Source organism: Helicoverpa armigera, chromosome 4 (assembly GCF_030705265.1).
Source record: "Helicoverpa armigera isolate CAAS_96S chromosome 4, ASM3070526v1, whole genome shotgun sequence".
Taxonomy (NCBI): Eukaryota; Metazoa; Arthropoda; class Insecta; order Lepidoptera; family Noctuidae; genus Helicoverpa; species Helicoverpa armigera.
Window position 1 is genome coordinate 10,144,768 of NC_087123.1, and position 27,917 is coordinate 10,172,684.

At 33.9% G+C, this 27,917-nt stretch overlaps 1 protein-coding gene across 1 annotated transcript; it reads right to left on the reverse strand.

Annotated features, from left to right (window-relative positions):
- Positions 1 to 1,630: 1,630 nt before the first annotated feature.
- LOC110375030 (general odorant-binding protein 70) lies at positions 1,631 to 27,328 on the reverse strand. The gene is made up of 6 exons (XM_021332996.3): positions 27,009 to 27,328; positions 15,812 to 15,905; positions 5,820 to 5,920; positions 5,372 to 5,407; positions 3,155 to 3,305; positions 1,631 to 2,776 (listed from the first exon to the last, which is right to left on the reverse strand). Exons 1-6 carry the CDS (start codon positions 27,090 to 27,092, stop codon positions 2,688 to 2,690), a joined length of 555 nt encoding a protein of 184 aa, XP_021188671.1. The 5' UTR covers positions 27,093 to 27,328; the 3' UTR covers positions 1,631 to 2,687.
- Positions 27,329 to 27,917: the final 589 nt, after the last annotated feature.

Genomic DNA, 27,917 nt, shown 5'->3' on the forward strand with positions numbered 1-27,917 from the left:
TCAGTAAGATGGATAATGACTTGGCTAGGATAAACTAGTGTTTTAAAGGTGCGTCGCGAGTTCAGGTTTTATTTTAAGCATAGAACATATGCATAGATTTTTTTTACGAAATTTAATAATTGGATAAAATGTTGTTAAATGTTGCTGAAGAGGGCTATAAATTTTTGATTTGCTTCGGCATCTTCACACTGCAACCTAGTAATAATAAACATATGAAAAGCTCTAAGAAGACGTGAAGCTTCACAAAGATGAACCATCGCAAAATTGCCAGTTAACAACTGTAGATATTAGAACTCCTATACCGCGAACTGTTATTAGCCGTGCCTTTTGTACAACTGTTGAGCAATCTTTTCAGGGGTTCCAGTAATCAGCTGTCATTGTTTAAAGCTGGCCATAAGCCTTACCTGGCTAATTGGCCGTACTCATATATCTCTCACGGTTTGAACGTTCTTAGCCTAACAATAATTTATATTTGAACACGCAATAGATATTTTTATGCAGATAAAGTCAAATTTTTATTGAATCAGGAAACAAAAACTCGTGGGAGTCGAATTATGGTTATTAGTGGCTTGTTTTGAAATATTATCTTAATTCCAATTACGAGTAGTTTACTAGTTACGCAAAGCTTAAGGTTTACCTTCAGTTACCGCTTATATCCTCATCATGTTTAACACAGCTTTTAAAGTCTACCTGCTGTAAGTAGCTGTTGTAATCGATGCTTCAGAAAACCAGCTAGCTTTAGTAAGAATATAAAGTACATAAGTACACCTTTACCTTCTGGAAAATAAGAATACGTTGGTAGTTTTGGTAGATTTATTAGTTTGAAAACACGTAAATACATAAATGATTCTTTTAGAGAATCACTCACTCATTCAATGTTCTGCTTTCGACGTATCATTGTGGGTAAAATATGCTGTTAATAAATACAATATCGATAAAAATTCAGGTATTTGTATTTGAAAAGGGGTTAAAAATATTTACAATATTGTATTTTTATTTCGTAACATTATTTCAAAGAAAATATTCTGTCAAGGTTTTTATTAGCGAGTCACAAGTTCTAGTGCGAAGTAAGGCGCCTGGTAGAAAATGCATAGCAATAAGTGTGTTACGTGTAACTATTCGAAGTTAAACGTGAAGTTCCATTAATCTTAACCACTTCATTGACTATTCCAATGCTTAGGGTCATACCAGTAATGGCATCATTTTTTCCGCTTGACGAGGTGTCCAGTTTAATTCTACGTATGGACGGCTATGCTTAGTAGTACAGCTGATGTCAAAGGCTTTCAAGCAAAGTCAACACAAGCATGAGTGCTTCTTTTTAAATAAGTAGAAATATCCTTTCTTAGAAGTCAGTGAAAAAACGGTTACAACTATAGCGCGAATGACTATTAAAGATTCTGCTTACGTTAAAATAAATTCGCAGTATTGTCGGTATCTGCAGGACCAAGGGCCATTGTTTCCATAAAATGCACCAGGTTATGAGGGAAGCATATCTGGTCCAACAATGTATCTGTTATTGACTTTAATAAAAAATCGACTTGTTTCCAATTTGATGGAAGTATTTCTAGCCGAAATGTGGGGAAAAGGGTACACAAAAATAAAACAGTCTTATAGATATATACAGAACTTTATTACATAAACTTAAAGCTATGTTAAATCTATCAGTTCGTTAAGTTCAGCTAATTTAAGAAGTAAGAGTTATCATGTGCAGTAGATAGGACCTTTCTATATGAAACTACCAACTTCTGTTGGAACTTTTTGTTTCCTTTAAAGTTTCTGCCAAGTAATAATTTAAAATGGGAAAGTCCAGATTTAGTTAAAATGGAGATTACGTTGAGGTCCCAATAAAAAGGGATAGCAGACCACATCTTTAATACTTCCAAATAATCTGTCTCCAATTATAACAATATAAATAGTCCTTTTCATTTTCTTGGTCACAGTTGGGCTAAATAATATCTAAGCTTTCTTAATCGAAGAACGCATTAGAATATTTTATGTAATTTTCATTTGATTTCTGACACTAACGCGAATATTTGACATTTAAATAACACTACTTTTACAGATTTTATCGCGTTTACATTAATATTATTTAATCCCGACGTTTCGGATCCGTAAAAGTAGTTATATTTAATTTTCTTTTTATCAAAATCCTGGGTATTTTTTTTATGGAATAGAAAACTATAGAGCTACCTTACAACTAAAATTATTGAGCATCACATTTTAGTATAATTACAATCTATGTACATGTACTTAACTCTAGTGGTTTGTTTCGTGTTGGTAACTTATGTATAAGATAAAAAAAAATATAGTATGTATTAGCCAATTTTGTTATTTTAAGCAAAATGTATATTGAATTCTTTTTTTATTGGTGACTGGTAAGTTAGTCTGGCCATCTCGTTACTGACGCGCAATCAGTTGGTATAAAAAAGTTTCTCAGGAAAAGTTGTCTGTAGTCATGATTAGAATCAGGTTATCACAAATTACCAGTCACCCTATGAAAGATGTAAAATTTCTAAAAACTCAAAAAAAAACCTTCAAAAATATAATGACAATTCATTTTGCAAAGTGATGTAAAAATAGTGTACTGGGATTAATTTCATAGTATCATCTACATGGAGAGTTTTTTAGAATATTTGTATAAAGGCAGTGTTTTGGTGCATTGTTGTAATATTATAAAGGGATGGTGGTTAGAGTCCTGAAGTGCCGCAGTACTCGCCGATGCGGTCAGAGATGCACTCGAATATGTCGAACGAAACGTCGCAGTTGCGTCCGTTGTCTGAAATTAAACAATGTCCTATTAATAAAGTAATATAAGAAATACGAAAAATGTACAGAAAAATACACATTGATCAGTAAAGACATATATTTTCTTTTAGATTGATACTGCCGACGTTTCTGTATTTGAAAACCTTGCAGTTTTTTCTTTTGAAAGCACCCACAAGCTGTTTTTCGCGGTTTCTAGGGATCTAGGAGACTGGTTCTCGTTCCCAGAATATTATAGCTTTAACATAGCATGTAGCATCCAAACGATTAAAGGGTTTCTGAAATTGGTCCGCTAGTTTTTGAGGCTATTCACATCTTTTCATCAAATCTTTTTCGTTTGTAATAAAGGTCTAAGAATTAGAGAAAATGCTAAGTATGAAGTTGAACTCACCCATAGGAACAGATCTGGAGAATTTATCGTGGTTCTTCATGAGGCACTCGCGCGAGGCCTCGAGCACCGCCATGAAGTAGCCGCGCTCGTTCACGCCGTCCGAGTACAGACCCACCAGCCCTTCCAGCGTCGGGAAACCGTAGCCGTCCACCTGGAGATGTTAAAGGCAGTACAAGTCAGTATTATGATGTCTGGATTTGGTAAATATGTTCTGCGGATACGTTGAACGCTTAAGGCTGTGGGATGTCATGTAACTTTGATATTGTAGGTTCAGATTTTCAGCCTAACTTTTGTAAAGAGCTTTTGTTTAGTCCAATACAATAGGCCAATATTTATTTCAGGAAAAAACTGTTGGGGCTGGTATTTTTGAAAAATATTATACCTCTATTTTCGCGAAGCCAGATTTGTCTTCATGGTCTATTTTGTTTTTCATTCTGGCAATACTTACTTAAAGTTTATTTACTTATCGTCATACGTGAAAAGAAATGCGTGAAAGTGAAATGAAAGCGTTATCATTTTTAATAAGACTAAGCAATTATAAGAATATTGATAATCATAACTTCTATAAAGAAGCCTTCATGATTCCATGAAATATGTACGCATACAGACATATTTTTAATTTGATCTCGGCCCATTATTATAAATATCCAAAATCGAAAACTGCGACCCTAGTCCCACTTAAGTAATAAAATTACGATTATGACTGGGGGGGATAAAAATAACATTTATTGAATCCAATTCATAGCGAGTCGCTCGAGATTTTATTGTGCGTCCCTAACTAGTGTTATACCAGCTATAAAATATTGCATACAAAACAAATTTATATAGAAAAAACGTATGACAAGCACAAACTGATGTGCCCGACCCCCGGCTATTAAATTCAATACAGCTTTTTGAATATAACACAAATAAAATACAAATTACTGCGTGTACCGAAGGCCTTTTATGACCGCAATATACCAGTTCAAAGGATTTCAACTATAATAAATAAGCAACGAATTTTTCTTTTTCAGATTTACGACTTTACCCCTCATGTTTTATAGTTAACAAATTGGAGCAATCAGTTCGTGACAGAACTATAAAGCATTAAAACTCGATTTAATATTATTTTATTTTTGGTTTACGAGTAGGGTTGACCTCGGCCGGGAATAGCCACCTAACATTATGCGAAGATTTTCATATTTTTTATATTGTTTTCATATTCAAGTAATAGCTTTGATGAGGTCGAGACGTGTATTTATGTTCTTTAATGATGCTCCTAGAAAAATATTAATGCAAGTAATATTTTTTGTTTAAAAGTAATTATGTTATTTTTATGAAAGTGGAGTAACGAAGCAATTTGTACATGAAAAATGGGGTCAAACTTCTCATAAACTAATGCAATCACGTTTAACAAACACATTTACGTTTTCACACTGTCATTTTTACCGAACGTGATTTAAATTGACACAAAAAACTGTCACTTCACACAATGTTCGATAAACCCAGAATCCACGTGAAACAATATGAATTTTCTCTCCATAACGAGATAAATAATAAAAAGTGTAACAGAAAGCTCATTTGATCATTATTTGCTCTGAGTACAAAAAGTGGATTGCGCCGATCATATACAGGGTTGAAGAGCATCAAGTTCTACTGATGCATTTCGATGCTTTTGAAAATTTTATTTTTGGAACAATTTTCGATAATTTGTATCCTTCAATCAAGATCGTAGGTCATCATCCTCATCCTCCGAGCCTTTTTCCCAACTATGTTGGGGTCGGCTTCCAGTTGAATGTAGCTGAGTACCAGTGCTATACAAGGAGCGACTGCCCTATCTGACCTCCTCAACCCAGTTAAACAACATCTAAAATTTCCGCGCAAATTCAATTATTGTGCGCGAATAAATTCTAGCAGTAGATTACACTGGTGCATACGTACTGACATAAGTAATTCTTGGTTTTTTGTTTGAATCTCGCTACGAGAAAACCCAAATCAAACCCCGCACTCAGAGACATTTAATGATTACTTAAGTCACTCCTTAGTGATGGATTGTCAAAGAAATCCTTCACTAAGGAATGGCTTAAATAACCATTAAATGTCTCTTGAGTGCATCCAAAGAATACTTTTTCCTTAAGCAACGTTGCCAGCCCTACACTCAATCAGTTGAATCGGTGTAAACTCGTTAGTAGTTACTTAGATAAAACAGACGTAGTGGCACACTGGGCTGATACTCACGGCTTTCACTTTTCTGTATACACACTGCAGCAAGCACTGGAAACAACAAATTGTGTTTGATTAGTTATCTGTACAAATAAAAAAGTCTTTAAGTAAAGAAAGTGAAATAAAGATCGATTGATGAGATTGGTTGTATGGTAACATGGTACCTGTTGGAGTTTATTCGATTTTAATGTCTTGGAAAGTGTCAATGAAAACCATGTTTACTATAATAAATTGAGAGGTAATTAATAAGTTACTTTACTCTGTTTATTGAATGAAACAAGCTGTGTAAAACTAAGCTTTTATACAGTTATAAACATTTTAAAGACGTTCATATTTTTTCGTTAGTGGATTCGAAGGAAAGCAATCAATACATTTCATCGAGCCTCTTTTAGGCCCATTGTGATCATAGGATACTTTATTAAGTATTCTAACTTATTAGTTAGAATTAGTTTTATATGCTTACCCCAGCAATTCTCTTCTCGTCGTGTGTGAAGGGCACCTCTCGCTTGTCGCGCCGTCTCTGTGCAGGCATCGTGTGTTCTTCTTTAATCACGTCAAGAGCCTCTGGAATTGATAACAGAAGTATTATTAGAATGATATAATATACATATAATATACCTAAACAGTAGTTACACCTATAGGTAAAAGCAGAAATTCCAGAAAAGTTTTCCAGAAAAAAATCCAAGTCTCAAATGCATGTAAAATCATGAAAGAATATTAGTTCTGCTCTCGATTACATATTACTATATTGTCTATGAAAATAGAAGGTAACAAACTGGATACAATCAGAAACTGCAGCATGCAACATTGATGAAAAGTTAAAACTTCGACCATATGTACAATTTTAATTTCTCATTTGCTCATTCATTATGCAAGAAAATAATAACCGAGTGGCATCATATCACTCATCTCTTTAACATGGATCATTATATGTTTTCTCTATCCATTATGCACTTACATGTTTCAAGACGAATGCTTATGGGCCCTCGTTTAAATCAAATTAGCGTGTATCCAAGGAGGGTGTAATTGCTATAGTTAATATCAAGATGGAGTAAGTGGTGTGCGATTATTTTTGCGCAATAAACGATCGCTTTGGTGAATTGAAGGAGGTTTTATGTTGTTTCAATGGAACTTTATGAGTTAATGTTTTCGTGTTAAAAAGAAATGAGGAAAATCAATGACGACGACGAGAAAATTCAACGACTTTATTAGTCTACTTATTAAGAATTAACTTCCAAAATGGCAATGCAAATAAATAAGCAAAGTAACTTTTTTTCTTGTTTTTTTTATGTTGTCTGAAATACCTCTAACTAAAGGTAGAATCTTATAGTATTTTGTATAGAAATCTAATCTAGAGACCTAATCCATTCTAGCACGTCCTTTAGAATGCACCTAATAATAGACATACGTAGTCCGTCTAAATGAACGTGAATACCTATAAAGCAAGAACGCAGCCTAACATTTGACTTTTGAACCAGTTCACCTCATTCTCAACAAAATGCCACTATTTAGCAAACGTTTAAATTATCTTAATGTCCAGCTTCAAAAGGCCATATGCCAATTAAAACGCATCTTTGCTTCATAAGGAAGGATTGCTTGAGACCTGAGTCTTGCGTTAGTATTTAGTAAGTATGCAACTGTATGTAGGTCAGGCGGGTCACGGTGCTGACACGAGTTAACCAACGCTTACTTTCGATAGGTTTCGATGGTTCTGGATAGTGTAAAGCTCGTGGTTTGATTTTTGGTAGGAATATATTATGTCTTCTGGTACTAAAAAAATCTTAGATAATAACTTACAGTAAAACATTTCACGATAATTAAAATTAAGATATATGAGCTACGATGTAAATAAGCAGAGATGGTATTATAATAATATAGTATATTTGAAGTTTATCATATTCTAATAATAGCATTTTTCAGACACATGTTGACATTTCCTTAAACGAAAATTCTATAAACAAATATTAAATAACTCAAGATAGATTTGAAAGAGCTAAGACAGCGATTATAAGATTGTATTGTATACGTGTAGCTAACATTAAGGTCTGATTAAACTATAGCAAAATAAAAAAGTAGGAACAACAGCGCATCAAGTAGAAAAATAGCCTATAAAAACAATTTCATACTTGTAAGTTATGCTTCTCATAAAGTACAGAGCAAAGTAATGTTCGTGTAATCTATCACAAAGTCTGTTGCAATCATTAAGTTGGAACCTGAATACCTAATTAAAACCTCGTAAGAGAAACCGGGTGTATGTACCTACTTCCCACACCAACGTAGCTAGATTGATTGAGTAATAGTACCGAGTCTTTGATCCTTTAAAGAGGTCTGTATTTGAAGTTATGTTGCTGCTATGACATTAAAAAAGGGCTTTTTGTTCATGACCTTATTCAAAGTCTTGTCTTGTGTAGTTGTTCTACTTTGATTTTTCAGACTTTTCATTACATTGGCTATACTGAAACTTATATTATAAATCTGAAATGTCTACTAGTTTGAACGAGGTAATTTCAGGATTTGGGTTCCTATTGGACCGATTTGAAAAATATTTCTCTGTAAGATGGCTTATTTATTGATGAAGACTATGGGTTATCAGTTATATGCTATATCCGAATACACAGTGAAATTACAACTGCTGCAACTTTTTTTATTTATTAGGTGCAAGAAATAATAAAACAATTTCCTTCTGCTTCTAAAAAACCTGACCTCATTCGGTCCAAGCAATCATAGTCAAGATCTGCAGTAGAACAGGATAAATTAAGCTGCTTGAGTAATCATACTAATCATATGATAAGTGCTTCTACAAATAGTTAACCAATAATGATTGGCCAATTATATGTGTTACAATATCCTGTAAAACTGAAGGAAATACTGTTACCTCAGGCTTCCTTCTTGTACTGACTGGTTTTTTTATGAGTTCGATGCCATATTGGCTAGTAATGCTGTTAACTTCTGTTTTATATTTAGTTACAATTACTTACTTTTATGAAATAAAAAAGCTGTATTAGATACCTACGTATCTGTTACAATATGTTCATAATAATTTATGTAAATAAGGTATGTTTTATTATTCATCGTAATCAGCACAAATAACTACATATAATTAATTTAAAATTAAACATTGCTAGATAACGGTTACCTTCGCTAGATTTCCTTCTTATTAGGTCCGACATCACGTTTAAGAAATATAGTCTTAGGTACCTAATTGGGTACGAGAAATATGCCTAACTATAAAACCTTTCACAAACATACAAAGATCCGTCTTTTTCCTTGTAGGCCTGACATTAAGTGTATCTTTTATGAAATATCAGACATGAGACCTAGAATGTAAGCGTAACATAATAACATAATGCAATTTAGTTGTTACAAACCTGTTATTGCGGATCATCATACTCGCGTTTAGTTTATCGTTTGAGGTCAACTACAAATTGAAATATGTAGAACGGAGATTAATAAAATTAATAGTTTTTTTAATGCATTTTTAAGTATAAGATATATTCAAGAAAATAGTGGTGCAGCAAGATGTTGCTGCAAATTGTTAAAAAAAATAGTTTAAATTAGGCTAGACAGGTATTATGCAGTATTTAACTGGAATTTAGCTGGCCTGCGTAAAATCACTGTAACGAAAACTATCTTCCTACTGAAACGTCTTGAAGAAATTCGGTACATCCATAGAAAAGAATCTGAGAAAGGACATAGTCTATGCCACATGTATGGAGGTCTAAGTATCATTAAATAAACAAATACCTTGCAGAATTGAAATGTTAAAGTAATTACAGCTCAAGGCTTGAATGGAAGCACTTTATAAGACGGTCACGTATTGAGTTCAGAGGTCGAAATGCCACAACCAAAAGATCACAAGCAAAATAATGCAAGTTTAATAAGCACTCGTACATTAAAAATAGTAAAAATAAATAATTAAAATGTGTAGTTGGATTCAATATTACTAGGAAATCGAAACATTTTTGTAATAGCATTAATTAGCAAATTACACAGGTTTTTTTTCTAGTTTTTTATTACCCTTAATTGTATTAAAATTAAGAACTGCTTCATTTACACAGATAAAACAAGATAGAATTTAGTAGATATCAAGACACATTGAATATTAGATATCTAAAACTAAGTGTTCACAGCAAATAATCTCAAAGCCGACCACAAAAACATTCAATTACCTATTCCCAGGAAACGGTCAGCTCATCAGACATATTTTGATTACCAGATGCAATATCACAACTCACGAGCCAGTACATATGCATCTGCCTAATGACTCCATATCATATGAGGTTATATGTCGTCTTACATAAGATTGCCTAAGACCTGCTATTTCCACCTGCGGTTTGGTACATACATACAACTGTAGGTTTTGCAAGCTCGCGGCATTCACTGCACTTTTAATAAACATACTCGTACTGGTTCTAGAATGGTCTGCAAGGACTGTCACTTGATTTGGACTGTAGTTATTAGAAAGTAAATAATATGCTAATTAGTATTTTTAATACTATGTTAATTTTTGAAGGTTTGAAGTAGCGCGATAGCGGTGAAGTTTTTTTGTATTTCATGCACTCAGAAAAAGTAGCCTACTTACAACCTCCCACGATAAAAGAGCTAACTAACACTGATATATTTCTTCAAATCGTACCAGTAGTTCCTTTATAATATTAAGTATAGATTTTGTAATATACACATAGTAGATACATGCGTCTAATACTGGTGACAATTATCAGCTTTGGCAATTCAATAATTTTAAATTCCTTAACACCCACCCTTCTCGTTACATACATATATGTATATAACAACAGCTACTAGCCCCCATCATACGGACATTTACAAAGGGGTACACAATTAACTACAATACATTCACTGCAGTTTCACAAGCTATGCAGTTGAGTGCACATCGCATGTCTCCTGCAACCTGCGCTTTGCAGTGTTGCAATGCAACAGACTTATATGGGTCACTTGAACGCACTGCCAGTTTAGAATGTTGCTAGTTTATGGGTCAGTCGAGTTGTCTATGGGTCTTTGAAAAATTATAATACGATATTTAAGTATAGTATTTGAATGTATTAAATTATCCTAATTAAATACTGTCCGGTAATTAAATAAAAAAATATATTATGGACCTCTAAAAAAGACCTTTTACTAATGCACAAATATTAGATGTACGAATGCTAATTTAAGTATTAATGAGTATGTAAGTGGATGAAGGTCAAAGTTAATAAATATTGGTACACATATGCGTTCCGTATTTGTTTTAGTTAAAATGCTGAAAATAACTTATTCAACCAAAATGAATAGTTGAATTAAATACATATTACAAAATAAACTGGGTACCTATAGCAACCAGGAAAATAAAAGCAACAGGTTTTGTCAAAAAGGTTGCATAAAACAAAATGTAACAATTTTAAGAAAAAGAAAAAAGCAGCTTAACTGCTTTGGCATTCTTTTTCATACCCTGACCGGGATTTGGGAAATGTTAATAACACAATATTAAGGGTGTATTACACAAGCTAATTATACGCTAATAAGACGGAATAATGTGAAAATGTCCGGTGTTCCGTAAGAGTGGTTTGAACGACCATCGCACCATTTTTGGGCAGTCAGTCGTGTGTGACCTCCGCCCAATCAGTTCAGAATACTTGCGACATTTTAGTGTCGTATGTTCAGAATAATAATGTGGTGTTTTAATTAGTTAAAATACATTCTATTTGTAAAGATAATAAAGTTGTTTTAGTACTTTATTTATTTTATTATATAGGTATTGAAAGAATAATCTATTCCAAGAAACTGGCACCATTTGCATCTTGCTATGCTTTGCTTCAGTAGTAAGTAATATTGTCTTCTTAAAAATATGTAAATATGTACTTTTTTGTCTAGTTCCAACTAGAACATAGACCAAGAAAAAAAAAGGTAACTGTCACGTACAAAATTAGCAAGCATAAAAAATGGTAATTTAACCATTCGCATTGTGTCATTACTTATCTACTTATCTACGTCTCCATTACTTCTCAATATTCTTGTTCATGAACAAACTGATCTCTGAAACCAAGTTCACCGACCACATAAACGACCGTTTTTCTTAAAACAACTGTTTACTTTGAAAATTGTACGAGAAACAGTCGTTTTAAGAAAACTGTCGTTTATTTCGTTGGTGACTTTAGGCCTTAGTGTTTTCAAAGACAATACGTCATAAAACTAGTCAATATTACTTAAGTGTGGTTATATTTTGTACAAAATGGACGTATGTGAGTCAGAAAATGATCTCAGGCTGTACAGTTAGTGTTAACCTTCCTTATAAGAGACGTGCCCACGCAGTTTCGTTGTGCGGATAAACGTCAGAAGATACTTTTGTAGGTAGTTAGGTACATGAGAAGTAGGTAGATTCACACAAGAATATTTTCGTCATCAACATCTCAGATATATTTCATAAGCCTCTAATAGACTTTTTCTTTAGACAGAAAGTTTTATAATACTTACTGATATTGCCATGTGTAGGTATTTTGTGCCATAACTGTTCATCATTACTGGCTTTGAGAAGTACAAAACCTACAAACCTCAGTAATTTAATTAACTTCGGCTATCTCTTTTAGGGCAGACTAACTATTTAGGTACATAATTTAGCGTATTTGCATTTTGGAATACTAACTTTTTCTTCGCTGTTGTTTTAGGACGCTTCAAGTATGGTGTTGAAGATTATTGTCAAAAACCGTTATGGTAAGTTAACCTCAATATTAGTCAATATGCTTTACTTGTTATTAAACAATGACTAACATTTATGTTGTATTTAATATTGTTGTTTTGTCTTTATGAGCATGCTAGAGCTTAATATTGATGCTTCACCTTTATGAGACTGAATGAATCTTAATTAATATAAATATAAGAAACAGATTTTTATTAATCGGTTTGTATCCCAAAGACTCCGAAACTTCTATTAACTGAATTAAAATATCTTGCACTGTGGTAAGCTACAGTATTCCCGTGTGACATAGGATATAGATATTTTATTCGGCACCGGGAAGAACTTTTCCGAGGACGTGGATGATACTGCGAAAAATCGCTAGTATTGAATTTAGGCGCTTTAAACATTACGCTTATGATCAAGGAAGTTCTGACTGAGTGCTTTAGGTATATCTGAGTTTCCTGTTTAAATGTTTCGTGATCTACGTGCCTAGACATCTTTTAGCACGCTATTCAGAGAACTATATCGAACTATACTTTAGAGCGATTCCTTATGAAAAAAAAACCTACACAAAGGTGATCTTGAAAATATAACCTTTATAACATATCCGATAATTTCAGATAAGGTCACTGGTACGAATATATTTGCAGTAGATCTTCTGTTAATGCTAATTTTATGTATTAGCTTATTATAATTTAAATAAAATGTATTAATTGGTTCAGTGACCAATTTAATTTAGATCATATAACCTAAATTTTAGGTATAGATTTTCTTGCACGTCTCGAAATGATTACCTACCACCAAAATTGGAACAGAACGAGATGGAAATTACCGAGCTCATTGATCTTTTTGATATGAACCACTTTTAGAGATACTAAGGCCCAAATGCACCGACAACATAAACGTCAGTTTTCTTAAAATAACTATTTACAAAGTAAACTGTTAAATTGATGTATTGTTGTTGGTGAAATAATGGGCCTAAATATAGGTTCAAACTTTTTCAAAATTCAAATATTTATTGTTCTTCATGCCAAATGTTCGACCTAACAAAATAACCAGAGTACCATAAGTTACCAGATCTTTTGTAGATATTATACCTAAGACCTACAAAATATTTTAACACAGACATAACAAATAAAACCGAGGTCACATAACAACACAATTGTATTAACAGCTGTTCTCTAACTGAACTTAATAATTAGCATTCAGCAAACTTAGTTGCATAAATCAGCATTCAACGTTACCCGTTTTGGCAGTCGGGTAAAGAGAAGTAGAAAGTTTGTTTTAAATTACTCTTTCTTATTTTTGTTGCATTTGCGATTGCATGCGTGATCCTAATTTGTATTTATCTTGCACATATTCTGCTCGGTCAACGACATTTATTTTATTTAATGTAACATAAATGAAAATCTCATTTCAAATAACTCAGATCAAATAAATTCAAATATCTTCTCAAATAGATTTCGTTTAAAATGTAAAGATTGTATGCTGACTCTAAAAAACGTTTAGTTAGATACTTTTTATTATAATTTTAATTTGCATTACAAATATAATTATTAAAATTCTAACAACATTTTTCCCCTATTACCTATTTTTCTAAATTATTACTTAAATAAGCACATAATAATGCCATACAAATGTACCAGAGTGTGTCGAGTGCGTCTCGTTACATTATAGTGAGCGTTTACTTTCACTGCGCATGCGACGACCTTGACAAAGCGTGACCGCAGCTGATCGAGTTTTGATAGCAGTTTGGATCTACTACAGGTCATGAATTTAAAGGAAGTCTGTGTCTGTGTCTAATATTATGAATTACTTACATCTATACTTGAATACTTATATTATAAAGAAGAAAACTTTGTTTGTTTGGTTGTAATGAATAGGCTCAAAAACGACTGGACCGTTTTTTTAAATTCTTTCACCATTCGAAGGCCTCATTATCCACGAGTAACATAGGCTATATTTTATCCCGGTACGGGCAGTAGTTACCACGGGACGCGGGTGAAACTGCGGGAAAACGGCTAGTATGAAACAAGTCTGATATTTGAAGCCTCAAAATTGTTTTTTGTTGTAGTAAAATGTTTTGATATCTGCTGATTTAAATGAGACAGACATTTAGCCCTTTTCAAATAACAGATTGCCTAAGAAAATCGTGACCGTCAAAGATCCCGTAAAATCGATTCTATATTCAAGCCATACCGATGCATAAGAGCTGGGGCCTGATTCTCCTACACGTTCGACTGCGATCCAATCCCGACTCGATTACGATTAAAACGTATGTGGCATTCCGCTATTTTTTCTTTGAAATAAACGTTTTTATCCTTTTCTGTCAATCAATAATGAATCATTTTGTCTGCAAATGATTAACTATTGCAATATGATTGTAGAGCAAACTACCGTATAGACCAAAATCACCAAAATAGCCGACCAATCGCAAACCAATCGAATGTCGTTGGAATACGATTGGTCTTATATTAGTAGCAGAATGCCCGATATGGTTGAAACTGCTATTGCGATCATATTGCGATTCGATTTCTATTCGATTTTGACATTATTAACTTAGGAGAATCGGGCCCCTGCTCGATTAAACTTCGGTATAACGATCGCTGATCTTCCCCTTCACTTATATTACGTAGAAGCTTTAAATGTTACGACTGCTGTATACACAAGGTTTCATTCGGAATGAGTTTTTTTTTTTGTTTGTCAGTAACATATAGGTACTGCATTCATATGATTTTATATGTTGAAACTCAGATTAAAAATTTATTTAGCTAACTATAAATTTAACTTGAATTCAAGCAATAGCTTAATTGTTTAAAATGTACCTTTTAAAAAGATTAAATTAGTGAGATGACGGCAGATAGAAGAGTATGGAGAAATGGTAAGAAGAAAACATGCTGCGCCGACCCCAAATAAAATTGGGATAAGGGCAGGAGGATGATGATGATGATGAAAGATTAAATTACCGACTCGAATGGAGTAAAAATAATTGAAACAAAGTTTTCCGCCTGTGCGCGATTATTGATAAACAAAGGTTCGGATTTTCTTATAGTTTTCATCTATAGGCAAGTAGAAGGATTCTCAAGGAAAACTTTCGTATATACCTAATATATGAAGCCGTTTTGCTAGCCATGGAATGATTTCTTCATTACTAGTCATGCCTCCCGCAGAGTTGTAGTTCCGAAAACATAACTAGATGGCGTTGTCGCGTTTAAATGCAAGCTATGGTTTCGTTCACAAGTTTTCACTAGGTTATGAAGGAGTAACAAACCTCAGTGTCTTTTAATTTTGGACACGAAAGAAGAAGATTTTTGGACAACGCCCTAGTTTGACTGACTAGTTGCGTTAATTTATCACTTTAATTATATAATTATTAATTATATTATACATAATGGGATGTATTATAAATTATAATACATTCCATTACCCACTAATAACCATTATAATTTTTAATGGTACGTGCCGGTACGAGTGAAAATCTCCTTAGTAGCATTAATTGGTATTTTTTAGTAAATATTATAAGTAATCTGTAGTAATAAGTCTGTTTCATTGTCTCTCGTTTTACATGTTGTGTGTGCATGACTTTAAAACCATGTTACATAATAGTATATGGCACTATTCTTTTCATCAAATAGGTAGGTACCTTTGTTTTTTCTCGATCTCACAAACGACAATAAATACCTAATGAATGAGGGACCACGATACATTTAATGCGTCTTGTTTATAAGGAAACATGTGTAGGCAAATAAGGTAGCCTATTATAGCATTAATGACTGTCTCACCTCTTAGTATGGACAGTTTGATTTCATCCTGACACAGAGTTATGACTCGTTCTATCTTCTGAGGAGCCGTAGGCGGGTTGCGGCATCGCGACTCCTGAAAATAGCAAGAAAACGTTTTTTAATATCGAAGATCCTGATGCATTGAGAACCTCCTCCTTTTTGGGAAGTCGGTAAAAATAGGTACATACGTGCATATTATAGTCTAGATTGACAACTTCGTCAATTAAAATGAATGTTATTGTTATTCTTAGTTTTAAGGTCACATTAGTTAAACTTGTTATATTGTTGCTGTGTTTAAATGTCACATGTTCACTTAATTCAAATATTTCTGAGATTTTTAATTAAGTTCTATTAATATTTACCAAAGAAGGCTAGCTTATCAATTTAATTTAAACATCTTGACGTCAAAAATATACCAGCTTTAGATTGCCAATTGCAATTTAAAACCTAGGTACTCTATAAAAATCAGTAACAAAACCTATTACCTACTTAGGTATAGCAATAAGCTTGACCAGGAACTTACAAATATCATCACACAAACTACAAATGAGTCATTGTGTACGTCAAAAGCCTGTTACGTTACCTCGTTCCGCATGTACAGACAACAGCAAAGTTTTAACACCTGTCATACAAATCGTAGGTAACCGTTGTCTTGCGTACTTACACTTGTTAACGTATGTACCTACCTACGCATGGGAACTATGCACTTTCTCCTGACACTACAATTGTGGCAGAAAATCTCTTTGTTTCTATGCACATTGAATTCCGCTGTTGTGTTTATACGCACTTTTGACGGTGATGTTACTTATAGTTTCTATTTTGTGTTTAGAAGTGGGAAGGGACAAAAGAATGTGACTACTTTGTATAATTATGAATGGTATGCTACAAAGATTATGTCAAGTGTGAATGTGGAGCCGCACAGGTAGACACGTGAAAATATGGATCGTTTGCTTGCAAGATGAGGGAGTGTACATATGTTGGTTTGACGGCTGACAGAGAGAAATTGAAGAGGAAAGCAAGTGACGTTCCTAATTATTTTGAGAACAGCGCAGGAAGGAGAAAGAAGACCGTGTGAGTTGAAAACTTAGAGGTCAGCAAAGTTACCTATCTAGATGTTGGCCACATGTTAGATCAAGCTATAAATCCGGAATTCAGTTTTAAAGTCCGGATATCTCGGAATTTGCCCTGAATTCCCGGGTTTAAGTTTTTTGTTTAAACTAGGTATTTATATCGAACGATTAAAGAATAGTTAACCACTATAGATAGGCCAAAAGTAATTGCATCTGCATAGTAAAATAAAGATGTTTCAATAATGGTACTCGTAATATTAAACTCGCATGAGTAAAGATCATCTCCGTATGCATCTAAGTGAAACAAAGAAACTTCATATGTTTTGTTACACTTTCACATATTCATTGCTAGAAAGTTAAGGCTTAAATGCACAGTGCTGGAGCACGCACAAATTAACGTAGAACTGTATTACTCGAGTCCCAAGAAGGGTTTGTTTAATTTTGACAATAAAAGGATCATCAGGATATGTTTTTTCATAATATTCCTAGCATTTTTCTTCTGAGTACCTAATGACGTAAATAAGACTGGTTATCAGTAAGGCTTCTGACAACAAAGGTATTATTCTGATGAAATCCACACAAAATTAATTTGTCTGGCATAGGTACTTATTAACTTTGGACCTACTTATCATAGCAGTATTTTACGCGCTATAGAAATTTGGCTGTGACAAGGAAGATTAGACACGGCATAGCCTGTGCCATAAAGTTACAAAACGACCTAAAATGTTGTCTATTGTTTGAGGAATTGGAAAACAATAGATCATAGTAATCGGTTATCGAATGACCATTTGTTTAGCTGTTGCGTGGTGTCAAGGATATCCTATGTGGGAGTACCGTTTTATGTGCTGTGGGCGGTAGTTGCATCATAAGGTAAATAAATAGGCATGTAGTTTTTTTTTAGGATTTTTTTAAGTTGGCAGTGAGATCCAAGTGGTTAGCTTGAAAGAAGGTTTTATACTACCTAAAAAAATGCTATATTAAATGTAATTATTTTATTTTCCAATATTCACTGTAGAGGTCTTTCAAATGAAAATGTAAAATCCTCTCAGTAGGTAGATATTCGCTGTTGCCATGCTTCGTAAACCAAATAGCAAGAGTAATAAAAAAGAGTGTAGGTGCCTAGCATTTTATTTTGACATTCAGAAATTATTAGAGTGGAATCTTCAGTGTCATATCGTCAGTAAGTACATTGCAAATAATAAATATAACTAGGTGTAGCTTCGTCACACTATGAAGTTATCAATGTCACTTAGTAACTATTGGTGCGTAACTGTTATTTATGTAGGCGAAATAAATCATGTGTCTCAACTAGGTATTTGTTATTATTTGATAATCAATCAGGGTTAATGTTCTAGTGACTAGCTAGGTACCTAAATATTTTGGTTGTTAGTTGTGTCGTTTTGAAGACTTACTTAGGTGAAACAGAATCAATACCAAATTGAGTCTGGTGTTGCTACAATTGCACAAATTAAGGCCACCAAAAATTAAGTGTAAGGCCACCAATGATACTTATAATAAATAATTCGGTTAATGTCTATTTAAATGCATGAAACTTAAGTAGATACTTAAGTACTCCAAATAGGGTGTTCTTACCAAATACAAACATACTTGAAATCAAATCATGCTAACTTATTCAACCTTGGACCTAATATTATCACTCGACGTATTTCTAAACAACCAGGATTCAACATAGCAATGCATAGCAACAGTCCTAATTTCGAAAGAAATGTCATTTTTATTGCAACGCTACTTTCGTAAGATAGACGGCAAATGAAATAAGTTGCTTCACCAAGTAAAAGAGTACCATAATTATAACGGATAGTATGCAAATAGGATATTTTGTAATTGTTAGAAATATGAGGAGGATTTAGGACATAGGGTCAGCTAACTATTGTATAATATGTCTAGCCTTTTCCCTAACATATTGGGGTCAGCGTCTAGTCTAACCTCTTGCAGCTGAGATCCCGTGTTTGACAAGAAGCGACTGCCTATCAGACCTCCACAAACCAGCTTCCCGGGCTATTCAAAATCCCTTGTTAAGACTGGTTGTCAGACTTTCTGGCGACCCGCAATAACCGCCAAAAAATATTCAAATTACAGGTTGGGATGAATTGAATGTGCCTTCTGAAATACGGAAGAACTCGTCATGAGAAGACGGCAACCCATCCACGGACTGTCCGGCTGTTACTTAGCCACGGGCTCATTGCATCATAGTAAACATAATATGATTGGTGTTAAACTGGCAATAGTGAGCGTTGTATGCTAACCGTGAGAATGCGGTTATGAATGGATACAGATCTTTGTCAAAATCTTAATGGATATTGTGAGAAATATGATTATGATAATATTAAAAGAATTTTATGCAAACAATTGTTTTTTCTATTAGATAATATTTTAAAAAATAATTTAATGTCGTTAACTGGGATAAGTATTTATACAACGCTATTTAATTTGATAACATAATCTATTTAGCCATGATACCTTACAACGGTCTTAAAAATAAACTGAATGATTCACCTTGCATTTAAATCATATACCTACTAGACATGGCCAGATAAATTAATATAGTAGGTTACCTTAACACCACTAATTACAGAACCAATGATACATGCAGTTAAAATAAATAGTACAGTATTTATGATAAGACCATCAACACTTATTCAAGGCAATAATAGACCGTAGGCGACAAGTCGATGTGAAATCTTAAGACATTGACTACTACTGGTTTAATCCGATCCCTTATACGTACCAAAGCATAGAAAAGGTCATGTATGCTACTTAATTATTCTGATAGAGAGAGCTGCAGGTTTATTCACCTAACAAGCCCTAGTGTTAGGCCGGCAATACGCGGACCTCTTGAATAGTTGCAACTGCTCGAGCGGTTCGTGTATGTGCGTCCATAGAACTCTGCAGTTCACTGTGCAGTCGACAGCATGAAGCTGTCACCCTTGACTGCTTCAAGCGGTCCGTGTATTGCCAGCCGTAGAGTTTTCTCAAATCCGCCTGATGGCTTCTGAGGTAAAATAGTAATTATTAACGCTACTGAGTTACGTGTAACTGTTTTACGTGCCTCCCCGGGCAAGAGATTGTAACATTGTCATTAACTAATCAGACTGGGCTGCTCTGTGAAAGTTTTTAAAACTCAAGAAGCCAGTTCGACCCGACTCAGAAATCAAAACTTCTGCGACTACTGTTAGTCAGAGTCAAATTTTAATCATTTATTTCATTTAGGCCTTAACAAGCACTTATGAACGATAGTAATTGCTTTAGCGTTTTACAACATAATTAGAACTACTTATATGCTATCGTTGGAAAGTTTTAATTCGAATCCGGGAATCGAGGGAAAAGTTGATCAGTGTGCAATTATCTTTCACGCGAGGTAGTAACATAACCTTGTGTGATTTGCATGACTGATTTGATACTTGATACTGTTTACTATCGGTCAAGATGCTATTTATAGTAAGCTGTTAAACTGTAGGTCCCAGCTGACATTCAACCTAAGGCAGTCGTCACGAGTCAGAAGCCATAAGCCTGACAACTAGTCTTACCAGGGGGTATTGGGTTGCCCCTGGGTTGAAGAGGTCAGGCAGTCGTTCCTTGTAAAACACTGGTACTCAGCTGAATCCGGTTAGACTGAAAGTCGACCCCAACATAGTTGGGAAAAGGCCCGGGAGATGATGATCCAGTCCAGATGAATGGAAGGATGTTTTAATGGAATCATATGGATTGCTCAGTTGCTAAACAATATTCAATACCCAATGTCAGTTGAATCATCTTATTTATTTTCGGCTTTATTTTGCTGTTTATCATTTATGTCAGATCATTGAGCATCTTATTTGATATTTGTTTGTATTGTCCTGCCGTTGTACAATTAACATTATTCTATTCTATTCATTTATTTTCGTGTGTGCATTCAACTATGACATTTGCCTCACTAAATTCGTCACCTAGCGAAGATATAACTTTCATACATCTGTCCTTATGTCTGTCTGTGACAGCCTTTTTTTTATCGTCCCACTGCTGGGCACAGGCCTCCTCTCACACGGAGAAGGATTGAGCATTAATGTCAATACGTGATATGATTAAAATTGTCATTAATTTATAGGTAACAGCTTAATTTAAAAACTAGTACGTACATAATTTAGACTAAAGCGTCTAGTATCACAAGTACTACGTCCTAATTCGCCAACTTGATACAGCTATGCAGTCTATGATGCAAGATGAACTCTAGTTCTTAGCCAATAGGTCCAACTCGGATCTTGCTTCAACGTTCTGAACCACTGCTTATATAACTGGTAGAATATCGTAGTATAGCTGTGTTTATGGATTTCTGTAAAGATGCTTGTGGTTTTGTAATCAATCTTTCATCTTAAAATAGATTGACACATATTATTAAGTGGTTTATTTCATATTTACTGTTTGGCGCCATTGACTTGTAGCTTCTTATAATTCATATATCTATAAAAAATGTATTTTTGACAAAATATTTGACATTAAACAATTTGGTCTCGTAACAAATCTGTACTTAACATTTATTTATTTATTTAACAGTTTATGTACACACACAGAATACAGAGAACAAAACATTCTTCTTTTGCAAGAGATGTTTTGTTATATTTCTAGAACACCCAAATTATTTTCAGTTTCACAAACAGTACAGGATGTTTCAAAAATAATAAGTATGCTGGTCGTCGCAATGCACTTACTATGTGCAACCTATACTGTGCGATCGAAACAGTGTCTCTTGCAAAATTTTCCGTGACCACCGATAGTGCAGTCAAGTACGACGACTTGTTTCTAGAAGCTTATTCAAGGCAAATTAGAACTCTTTTAATAAACCTAACACATTTTATCAGAATTTTACTTTACTTTAACTATGTGTATTGAAATCTCCGTTCTTAAAATAAGAGGCATAAACATCTGCCTTGCCTTTTACTAGAAGTCGAGGCCGAAAAATACATGCAGCATGAATTCATCTTTTAACACGATCTTTTATTTTAGCCTTTGGTATAAATGTAATTAAGTAAATGTTTCTTATGGATACTCTTTGTTGCAGAATTCAGAATTCTTCAATGCAAGAGTTAACAGTCATCCATCAACAGCCCGCAATTCCCAAGTTATAGTCGTTCAAGATAACATTTTCAAGTGAATTCTTTAACAAAAGACGTATGTGAATCAGTCACCTCGGCTTGAGTGGGCGCGGCCTTGCTAAGTAGACTATCTGAGCGCTTTATAAGGCATTGTGTGGGCTCCAATGACGGCCTTATGAGCAATTTTTAAAACTAAGCTCGATCACAAAAGGTATTTGAATAATATTTGGTAGGGAGTTTAAGTATTAGAAAACTGCTCCTGGCATATAAAACAAACATTGAAACCAGAAGCAGTGAAAGATCGTCGTATAAGATATATGGTCGTATGGACGTAAGATGCTCGTATCTACAATATCGAAGTCAAAATGGAGCAAACTATACCTGAATCTAGAAAAAGATCAATCCTGATAAGAAGACAAATGTTCTGATTACGGACCTATCATGTACATAGGTTAAATAAATGGAACATGGTGCTATGTGACCTACATTTTGATCTACATCCTACATTTTTTATAGTCGTCACCATCCATCGTTTGATATGGAATGACAGCTGACGACCTTCGCAGTTTCTAGGTACCCTATTAGTCTGGATTCGTGGGACTAATAGTGGCACGTGGCCTGTTAGCCTATTGGGTATCAGGATATTATATGACCTAGCGACATATTGATGTGTAGGTACCGATATTTGTTCTTTATTCAGTGAGCATTTTTTTTTGTATTGAAACAAATAATGATCTTCGTGTTATTTTAAGCTTTAATAATTAATTGTTCAACGATACATTATGATTATTATGCATATTCTGAGCAAGGCTTTGCAGATTCACACATATTATGTACTTTTTATCTGAGTCCAAGTAATAATCCTTTAATTTCCTTTAATAAAACAAGTAAATAATAACCTGGAAATCGCATACAAATCTTTGTAAAACGCGCATTAATTTTAACGATATTTAATGCTGTTGACAATCATCTCGTTATGTCAGACAGAGATGTCACACCTCCGGTTTTTATCGCAGGAAATTACTTAATAAGTTGCATCTCGAAGTTGAATGGAACTAAAATAGAGTGAATATAAAGTTCTCTGCATACGGCAAATAGATAGCTACTTATATAAAAATAAGTAATGATGGGAAAAATATTGTTCTATATTATTTATTTGACGTAATAGAAAAGTTCATCGATATCATAATATCAACCTCAGGTACAATTTTACACAAATATATGCAGTTTAACTTTAATTTAAACTTATATTTTATTAGCATTACAGTTTCTATTGCATGAAGGTAAGTGCTTAATACGACCTCGATGGCGCAATGGTCATCATGCCGGACCGCCGAACCTGAGGTCCCGGGTTCGATTCCCGGTTCGGTCGACATTTGTGTGATGAGCATGTTTGTTGGCCGTGGTCTGGGTGTTACGATATTTATTTATAAATATGTATATATGTAGCTATATGTAGTTTATCAGTTGTGTTAGCACCCATAACACAAGTTAATTAATAACTTACCATGGGGCTAACCGACCGTGTGTGAAAAAGGTGTCCCGATATATTAAGGTGTCCCGATATATTATATTATAATCAAAATAATTCACAAAATTGTTCGAAATTTCTGTACTTTTCTAGTCTGTGGTGTAATGTAATTGATTCGTTGGTTGTTGGCGCAGATAACATGGCTATAAGGAGGCCACAGCCGGCATCAGAGCAACCTCCTTATGTAATCGTACGTCGAACTTTTTAAAGGGAAATCTTCAATCAGTTGAAACTGAGGTATTTTTGATACGGAAGTTATTAAGAAGAACTTAGCGTGGATGGAAATTGAGCCGATAATCTATAAGCGGTGAGTACCTAATTGATAGAAAATTGGTTATAAGAATTTGAACGTTTACTGGAAAGTGCCCAAGACAGACAGACCCGCCACTTTTCTCTGGAACGTAAGTACTTAATTATGTGATTTTGGTTTGATTGACTTTCAAAAGTTTGTGAAGTAGCTTACACAGTGAGAATGAGGAGGCATTTGAAAATGATTGCTAATAAAGTATCAATTTAATTTGTGCGAATAAAAATGCTAACTGTATTTTCTACTAAACCAGTAGCTACCTAATCATAGAAATAGTAACTTTATGTATCTGTTGGGTTGATATATGTACCTACTTTCAGAAGTCACATTTTTCTTACGACACACATGTAGTGAAGGGGAGATCCTTATTAAAATTCAAGAACATGATCAAGTTTCGATATAGGTGCTTATTTTTATAACGTTGTGGCTATGGTCAATTTCAATTGATGACTTTATTAACGCCGATTAACTAAAGTTAGTTTTGATGGAATATAATCGCATCAATCGTAAAATCTAAATACTTAAAGAAATTACAGCGGATATAGATTCCCAATACCTACTTATCTCATTATTTGCATCTATTTTAAAATGTTTTTTAAAGAATATCAAATAGGACCTATATGGGCATTCATACAAAATGCAACTTTTTCAGTTGCATTGCGGAGCATTGTTTTTTTACACATATTTTTTTTCGAATATTTAAATTTAACCAATTTCAATTTACAATTAAATCAAGTTCCGTAAAACAAAAGCATTATTTTTACTAAATCCACCGTGACCAAGAAATTCGGATACTGAGCCATTACGAAAATTATCGCAACCGGTTAATCCGGTTCGCGTGAAAGCATATCAAAATGCATTACTTTCTTACAATTGTATCTGTATCATCGGATTGCTAGTACCCGCACACTGCAGACTAAAAAGTCGGCCGACAGTTGCCCGATGGTTGGATTTTTTATTTATTTAAGAAAATCGGGAATTCAGCCAAAGTTTTTTTGTTTATCTGATACGGACCAAATACCTGATCGTTATTAGGTACCTATGTGTGACGCACAATGAAAATGGTATACTGAAGACGCATAGTACCTAAATGAATGGTTACATAACGTACAGTGTGCGTACTACCACTCATTACATTTTTATAAGCCCGAACAAACTGTCGGCCGACTAAAAGTTTGCAGTCTGCGGGTGCTCTAAATGTTAGATTGCTTGACTATCGCTTGCGTCGGTAATTGCTTTGGCAATAATTGACGGTGCCATAATGCCATAATTAGCATATGCCATAACGTTTATAGTCCGTTGACTGTACTTTCTACTATTTGCACGCACCAATTGTTGATGACACCTGCGTTGGGAAACGCTCAGTCGTAGGTATCTACGTATTGTTGCGTTATGAGTTTCCTTCAGTTTCATAGCCAATTAAACGGGTCTATGATTTCATTTGAATACTTACTTAAGTTGTGGTTTGTTTTGAATTTATTTATTAAACGTTTATTTGTGACAATGTGGGTGTCTTCGTGAAGCTTTAGTATTGTAGCACAAATTACTATTATAGTTACTTCAAACTTAGCTGCTGTAACTAGAATATACCTACTTGGATCGGCAAAACGTTCATTAAACTTTAGTTTTTTTTACTTGTCCACAATATTGCCAAACTTTATTTAGTGAAAACTGAAGACCTATTTAAGCAGGAACTTTTCATTTGAGCACGAAAACAAGACAATTTATTCAATCTCGCAGGACAGAATATACCTAAGCGTGATTGAATATAGAAGTAGGTATAGATCGTAATTCAAGGTTTATTCTATATAAGTACGTTTTAGCTATAGCTTTAGGTATTTAAGATCAAGGTATGCTAAGTAAGTATCTGTCATTGAATATGTATTGTTGTGATCGTGAATGACTCACTCACTTGTTTTCGATCAATGGCAATAATATGAGATAGAACTTAGCGCAAGAGACAAGTGGATATTGGGAAGGAGTCGCTTTTGTCCTGCTCCACAAAATGACTTAATAAAGAAGAGTTGTGTCTAAAAATGTATACCTAATGACTGCATCATTGATTAACCTACATTAGTAAATGATATAAATGCGAATGTTTTGATGAATGGATTTTGATGAAACTTTGGGATCATATTTGACTAAATTGCTTCGGAAACTGGATTCCTCTCGGTGGAACCATGGAATTCATGCCGCTAATAAAGTCGAAACTGAAACATTTTTAAGAGATCAATGTCATGATCTTAAGAGATACAATATGATTTGTCGTGCTTCATTTATATAAAAAAAAACTTAATTATATTGAAAACGTTAACATTTCCGTGTATAACCAGTCTGGTTTCTTTATTTATTGGAATTATAGAATATTTTATTACAGGTTCATAATGCTATGCAGACTAATAGGTATACACTTAAGTTTGGCACAGTCATTTCCTTCTACAGACAGAATGTAAAAAATAAGGTCACTTTTCAGTAAGTACCTAATAGGATTTAAAACTTCGATAAGGAAAAATATATCTACATATACATAGAACCTATTTAATATTATGTCGCTTGTTATAATAAGTAGTGTCCACCAGTATGACGAGTTACATTCAATACTCAAGGCCGACATAGAAACTAGAGCAAGCTGGCATGTTGTTAAATCTACGTAGGTCACTAAATGTGGATACAACTATTTTTAAATAATTTGCCTTAAAACCTTCCACTATTTAAAAAGTTAAGAAAATTAACATTTTTAAATTAAGAATGTCACCTTCTTTAGTAATCTCAAAATTAAGAGTAGAGAGTTAGTTAGTATAACAAAGTTGTTAAAATCGTGTTTAAGACTGTGAACGAAAGTCATAATTCTGTATAAGTATCGCAATAGAACCGTAAAAGATATTTATTGAACGAATTTCCGCATTTATTCGTACAATCAGTGTTTAATGACGGGCAAGCAATATAAAGTTGCATAGTTGAGCTATTAACGAATTAGTTCATGAAGATTGATTGCAAACAAAATTATTATTATTTGTTTGCCAGAATATAGATACTTAATAACATGTTCGATACAATAAAAATATAGTCTCACTATATTCGACTTAAAAATAATTTAGTCATACAAATATACAACCACCAATGCTCTAAGTAATTGTTCAAATATATCGGAAGGAAATATGAGTATGCATAGATCTTAAGTATTAGTTTAATTACTTACAGAATCAGCTGATATAGCGCTATCACTCAGCGAAATGCCGAAAACGCAAAGACAGCACAAAAGTCCACCGATTTTGCGAACCATTTTTCACAAACACAATATTTCTTTTACAAACAAAAAATAACGCTGTCAAAACTTTCGTTTGAAAATATAAAAAAAATTAAACAAGAAGGCGGGCTTATATTCGGTGTTCGAAATTCGAAATTTAAAATATGTTTTTTTTAGCCAGTGTTGTCGGCGTGCGGCGAAAGGTGCGCGGCCGGTCGCGATATGGAACCGTGGAACGTTACTCGCAAATGTGACGATATTTGAAAGGCCCGCGTAGGAGGGTTTCGCGCCGATTTCTGCTTGCGTTCCGTTTCATTCATGCATGTTGTATTTACACCTGTTGTATATGACTAGGCAGCGTAAACGGAGCTTTTGTACGGTAATAATTACTTAATAGTAAATTGATTTTTCTTACTTAATGCGTAACATAAGTGAGTGACTGATAATGTTATTAGCAAGCGTAGTAATTGACCGCTAGTTTGTGAGTAAAACCTCTGTTGCTTGTATAGAACTTTTGACTATACTTAGTTGGACATAATCACAGATACTTAAGATTAAGACCTATATGTATCTTTCGCCGTCATCTATCTATTGATTATGTTTCATTATTTTTATTTCGTAATATCAAAGCATTCGCCAACGCCTGAATGGATTTCATTGCACGCACGAGAGCGTACTCAAACGATTAAGTTATATCTAGGCGCTTGTCTTGAAAAAAAAATTACCAAAAAAAAATTAGTGACTATTCTAATATATTGAATATGCTAAAACAATGTCATTATATTCTCAAAGTATAATAGAAAAATCTTTGTGAACAAAAATGAGGCATGACTTAGGTACGTAAAGCATGTGGTTTTCATA